This window comes from Chamaea fasciata, unplaced genomic scaffold (genome assembly GCF_029207755.1).
Source record: "Chamaea fasciata isolate MVZ Bird 193981 ecotype frontalis unplaced genomic scaffold, bChaFas1.0.hap1 SCAF_2, whole genome shotgun sequence".
Lineage (NCBI taxonomy): Eukaryota > Metazoa > Chordata > Aves > Passeriformes > Sylviidae > Chamaea > Chamaea fasciata.
The window spans coordinates 110,336,292-110,342,291 of record NW_027094087.1 but is presented as its reverse complement, the minus strand read 5'-3'; the positions used below and the strand labels follow the sequence as shown (position 1 = coordinate 110,342,291).

Genomic DNA, 6,000 nt, shown 5'->3' with positions numbered 1-6,000 from the left:
CCCCATCCCAGTGGACTAAATTGCAAAAAAAAAAACAAAAAACAAAAAACAAAAAGCTGTAAAAGCATCCCACCTCCCCCTCCCCCAAGCCTGACAGGGCCCCAGAGTAAAATGTGCTGCGTAAAAGTCACAAAACGAAAAACATTAAAAATTAATTGGTGCAGAAAATGGCAAATGCAGTGGGATTTGCCCCATCTGTGACCCCAGTTCCAGAGATATTTGGGGGCACCACGTCCAGTGAAGTCACTGCTCCTCACCAGGTGGGGGAGAGAGCAAGGGGACAAGGCAAAGCTTTGGGCCTGAGGTCAATTTTCATATAATCCTTTAGGTTGAAAAAGACCTCTGAGATCATCGAGTCTGACTTCTGACCAAACACCACCATGTGGTCACCCAGACAGAAGGTCATCCTTGAGCCTCCTCCAAATTCTGAGAGATTCCTGAGGAAAACGGCCACTAATCCTGAAAAATTGAAGGAATTGATTCAGCGTGTGATAGTGTTTGATTTAATATGTATTTAGCGTTCAGTAAATAATGATGTGTAATAAATCTTATATAAACATATGTTATATATATTCTATATATTATGGCACATTTATTTATTATATGTTTTTATGTTATATTAAAAACCTATATAAATTAGATGTACATATAGTATTTAGATATAATCTCTAATTATACATATTAATTAAATTTTTATATATATTAATAAGAATGGATTTATTTCTACTTTGCTGCTGCTGACTCTGGGCTCATCCTGGGGCATCCTGAGGGGCTCCTGCAGACGAAAGCTGGGTCCTGCCTGCAGCCCCCTGGGCCATAGCCCGGGACGGAGCGGGTTGGGATGAGCGGGTCGGGGTGGAGAGGGATGGGATGAGCGGTTCGGGATGAACAATTTGGGATGAGCGGCGCGGGATGGAGAGGTTTGGGACGAACAATTCGGGATGGAGAGGTTTGGGATGAGCAGTTCGGGATGAATAATTTGGGATGGAGCAGTTCGGGATGAAAAATTTGGGATGAGCTGTTCGGGATGAACACTTTGGGATGAGCGGTGCGGGATGGAGAGGTTTGGGAGGAACAATTCGGGATGGAGAGGTTCGGGATGAGCGGTTCGGGATGAATAATTTGGGATGGAGCGGTTCGGGATGAAAAATTTGGGATGAGCTGCTCGGGATGAACACTTTGGGATGAGCGATTTGGGATGAACAGTTTGGGACGAGCGGTTCAGGAGAACAATTTGGGACGAACAATTTGGGATGAGCGGCTCAGGAGAACAATTTGGGACGAACAGTTTGGGATGAGCGGTTCAGGAGAACAATTTGGGATGAACAGTTTGGGATGAGCGGTTCAGGAGAACAATTTGGGATGAACACTTTGGGATGAGCGGTTCAGGAGAACAATTTGGGACGAACAGTTTGGGACAAGCGGTTCAGGAGAACAATTTGGGACGAACAGTTTGGGACGAGCGGTTCAGGAGAACAATTTGGGACGAACACTTTGGGATGAGTGGTTCAGGAGAACAATTTGGGATGAACAGTTTGGGATGAGCGGTTCGGGATGAACAATTTGGGATGAACAGTGAACAGTTTGGGACGAGCGGTTCAGGAGAACAATTTGGGATGAACAGTTTGGGACAAGCGGTTCAGGAGAACAATTTGGGATGAACAGTTTGGGATGAGCGGTTCAGGAGAACAATTTGGGATGAACAGTTTGGGATGAGCGGTTCGGGATGAACAATTTGGGATGAACAGTTTGGGACGAGCGGTTCAGGAGAACAATTTGGGATGAACAGTTTGGGATGAGCGGTTCGGGATGAACAATTTGGGATGAACAGTTTGGGACGAGCGGTTCGGGATGAACAATTTGGGATGAACACTTTGGGATGAGCGGTTCGGGATGAACAATTTGGGATGAACACTTTGGGACGAGCGGTTCAGGAGAACAATTTGGGATGAACAGTTTGGGACGAGCGGTTCGGGATGAACAATTTGGGATGAACAGTTTGGGATGAGCGGTTCGGGATGAACAATTTGGGATGAACAGTTTGGGATGAGCGGTTCGGGATGAACAATTTGGGATGAACAGTTTGGGACGAGCGGTTCGGGATGAACAATTTGGGATGAACACTTTGGGATGAGCGGTTCGGGATGAACAATTTGGGATGAACACTTTGGGACGAGCGGTTCAGGAGAACAATTTGGGATGAACAGTTTGGGACGAGCGGTTCGGGATGAACAATTTGGGATGAACACTTTGGGATGAGCGGTTCGGGATGAACAATTTGGGATGAACAGTTTGGGACGAGCGGTTCAGGAGAACAATTTGGGATGAACAGTTTGGGACGAGCGGTTCGGGATGAACAATTTGGGATGAACACTTTGGGATGAGCGGTTCGGGATGAACAATTTGGGATGAACACTTTGGGACGAGCGGTTCAGGAGAACAATTTGGGATGAACAGTTTGGGACGAGCGGTTCGGGATGAACAATTTGGGATGAACAGTTTGGGATGAGCGGTTCGGGATGAACAATTTGGGATGAACAGTTTGGGATGAGCGGTTCGGGATGAACAATTTGGGATGAACAGTTTGGGACGAGCGGTTCGGGATGAACAATTTGGGATGAACACTTTGGGATGAGCGGTTCGGGATGAACAATTTGGGATGAACACTTTGGGACGAGCGGTTCAGGAGAACAATTTGGGATGAACAGTTTGGGACGAGCGGTTCGGGATGAACAATTTGGGATGAACACTTTGGGATGAGCGGTTCGGGATGAACAATTTGGGATGAACAGTTTGGGACGAGCGGTTCGGGCCGAGCCCGCGCGGTCGCCTCGCGCCTCTCCCCGCCCCGTGACGTCACGGCCGCATGACGTCAGCGCCGCGCGGTCTCCGGGCAGCGGTTGAGGGGCGGCCATGGCGCTGCCGCCGCTGCCCGGCTTCTCCCGCCGCCGCAACGTGAGTGACCGCCCGGGCGGCCTCCTGCCCGCCCTCCTGCCCCGCCCGGAGCCGCGGGGGCCGTGCCGGAGGCGGTCCCGGGCGTGGCGGCGCCGTTCGTGCCGTCCCCGCCGGGGGGGGCGAGGCGCCGCTGGGTGCGCTGAGCTCCCCCGGCCTCAGCGGCGCGGTGAGGGTGCTGTGCGGCAGGACGGGAGGAGCTGAGGAGAAAGCTGCGCCAGGGGAGGTTTGGGCTGGACACCAGGAGGAGTTTCTTCTCAGAAAGGCTGACTGGACATCGGAATGGGCTGCCCGGGGAGGCGGTGGAGGCACCGTCCCTGGAGGTGTTTAAGGGAAAGGCTGGAGGTGGCGCTCAGCGCCGTGGTCTGGGTGACACGGCGGTGATCAGTCACAGGTTGGACTCGATGATCTCAGAGATCTTTTCCAGCCTCACTGATTCTGTGATCTGGCAACTGCTTTGGGGCAGTTTGAGCTCTTGTTGCAGCTCTAACAGTACAAAACAGGGAGAGACAGATGTCCTCTACATAAACCAAAAAGGCTTTGCCAGAGAGGGCAGTGATAGGGATGCTGATGTGCTGTTTCTGGGTTGCCAACACTCTTAATGCAGGCTAAATAGACAAGATGGTAGTTTTATCACAGCAAACAAAAGAGAAAGCTGCCATCACTACTGCAAAATTTTTCATCAAGGATAGCTAGGAATTAATTCCCTGAATACACTGTATTTGAAGAAGTGTAGAGTGCACAGCACACTAGCGTGGTGCCTTCAGGAAGGCAAATGAAACAGTGTATTTTACCATTCTTAATAGTGTTAGTTATTCTTAATACCTGGAAGAGAATCTGTTGTTTTCACACTATAAGCGTGTTGTGGTCAAGGTTGCCCACGGAGCACGTCAATACACATCGATTGCTGGAAGTGTTCAAGGCCAGGTTGGGTGCAGCTCTGAGCAGCCTGGTCTAGTGGAAGGTGTCCCTACCCAAGAAAAGGGGGTTGGAACTGAGTGATCTTAAAGGTCTCTTACAACACAGGCCATTCTGTGATTCTGTGATAGACACAAGACAGGTAGACACAAAGCTGCCCAGGTACACGTGAAATTGTGTAGAAATACGTGGACTCCCAGCCTGAGTCTGTGTGTCAGCCCTGCACATGTGTGTGCAAACAGAACCTCTTGCAAGCCCAGCCTAGAGACAGTGAGGATCTTTCAGGCATCTTCTTCCCTGGAAACAGCTGGATGCTGTTGTTTTGGAAGGGGGATAAAAAGGAAGGTCTGGTGGTGAATACTCAGCCTCTTGCCGAATTGAGATTTGTTTTGTTCAGGACTGTTTGTGTGTATAACACTCGAGGTGGCTGCTGAGTGGGAAGATCAGCAGCCCTGGAACAGGTGTGTGCCATTGGTACCTGCTGGGTGGAGGCAGAATAGCGCAGCTCAGGGATATCCATGGCTTTATTGTTCTCCAAACTTCAGTTTGACTTAACTGATTTAACTTCACATGCTTGGGAAGAGTTACTGTGAGCACCCCGTGCTGAAGGGCATACCGTGAGTATGTTATGAAAACTAAAGGTGTGAAAGCTGTCACAAAGTGCCACGAGACAACAGTATAAAACCATGGTTAGACCCTTGTTAGGGCTCCAGATTGCTCTTTTCGTCATCCTTGAGACAGTGGAGTTAATAATGACAACTCACCTGAGAGGGAGCTGAGAGTAATATATTTAAAGGAAAAAATAGATGTCACTGCTGTAGGTAAATTGAAAAGGAAGAAAGCGTTTCCACCTGTCAGGACTATGAGCATCAGCATCAATGCCTCTTATTGCACAGAAACAACACTGGCAAAGCATTCCCTGAAGAAGGATACACAGGGGAGAGAGGATTGTTTTTCCTATCAGCCCTTGGTTTATAATTATGGGTATTAATTCCACTCATTACTGTTCAAGCTCCTAGTGAAATTCTCTTGTCTCTGCTCCTAATGCTTCCACCTGCCTCATCTGTAGACCCCCAAAAGGCTTGGAAGGGGAGTACATGTGTATTCTGTCTACCTTGGGTGTGTTTGATAAGGTGGCTGGGCTGCCTCCAGGAAACCAGAGCTTTAAGGTAGTGTTCGAAATCAAAATTGCAGTAGTTTGTGCACACAGAAGTCCATTCATCAAAAACATCCCTTCACCTCTTCTAAAACAGAAGTCCAAAGATCAGCTGTTCATCAGCAGTGCCTGTGTTTTTTTGTTTGTGGGTGATGAGGAGATCTAAGAGTACAGATATTTTGAGCATGTGGTGGAAACACAGCATGTAAAAGGTTTGCTCTATTACTGCAAGAAAAAGTTTGTGCTTTTGGAGCCTGGACTGTGTCAGGGATGGTCCTGGTTGCAACACAAGTACTCCTTTTATTAGTGTTCCTTGTTTGCTTGCTGTTCTCAAAAGCAGCTGCTCCTTCTGATGCTGGATTGATGTCCTTGCCTGTGTCAGCAGCTAAGGAGGAGGGTGAGAAACACGTATTCATGTGGGTCAGATTTGCCAAGTGCTGGCTGGCCAGTGTGTTTTCTTGCCTGATGTTTGAAATACCTCTCAGAGAGAAAATTCTGTGCAACAAATTCTCCATGGCTTTTCTTAGAGAATCGGACAGTAAGTTTATAGATCTCAGGGGGAAACTGCATCCTTGAAAAACTGCCGAAAATTCTGTTGCAAACTTTGGTGGCACAGCAGGAATTCCACATCTTCCTTGTTTATTGCAGAAACTTGGAATTGCCCTCAACTGTGCTACTGTGGCTGTCTCTATGTTTCCTGCCTGAAATATTTTCTGCTGCTCTGTAACCCAGAATACAGGACATTGGTTTTTCTTGACCAAGAACATTTGGCAAACTCTTTACAAGTAAATGTGCCTGCTGTCCTTTCTTCATTCCCTGGCCATCTTTCCCTGAGCCTCTTCCACTACCCCTCAGCCCTGCTCCCCCAGATCTCTGTGTGTTCACAACCCCCAAACCCAAATCTTCCTGTAGCTGCCCCTCGTGGCTGTATTTTGGGCCCTTTCCTTTATCCACCTGTTATCTTCTCCCAGGCC

At 48.5% G+C, this 6,000-nt stretch overlaps 1 protein-coding gene across 1 annotated transcript in view; it reads left to right on the top strand.

Annotated features, from left to right (window-relative positions):
* Positions 1-2,913: 2,913 nt before the first annotated feature.
* The window catches only part of EFHC2 (EF-hand domain containing 2), a 61,727-nt gene continuing 58,640 nt past the window's right edge, over positions 2,914-6,000 (top strand). The window contains exon 1 of the mRNA XM_066177308.1: positions 2,914-3,089. Coding sequence (XP_066033405.1) covers positions 2,914-3,089 — 176 coding nt within the window. The remainder of the gene's footprint in view (positions 3,090-6,000) is intronic.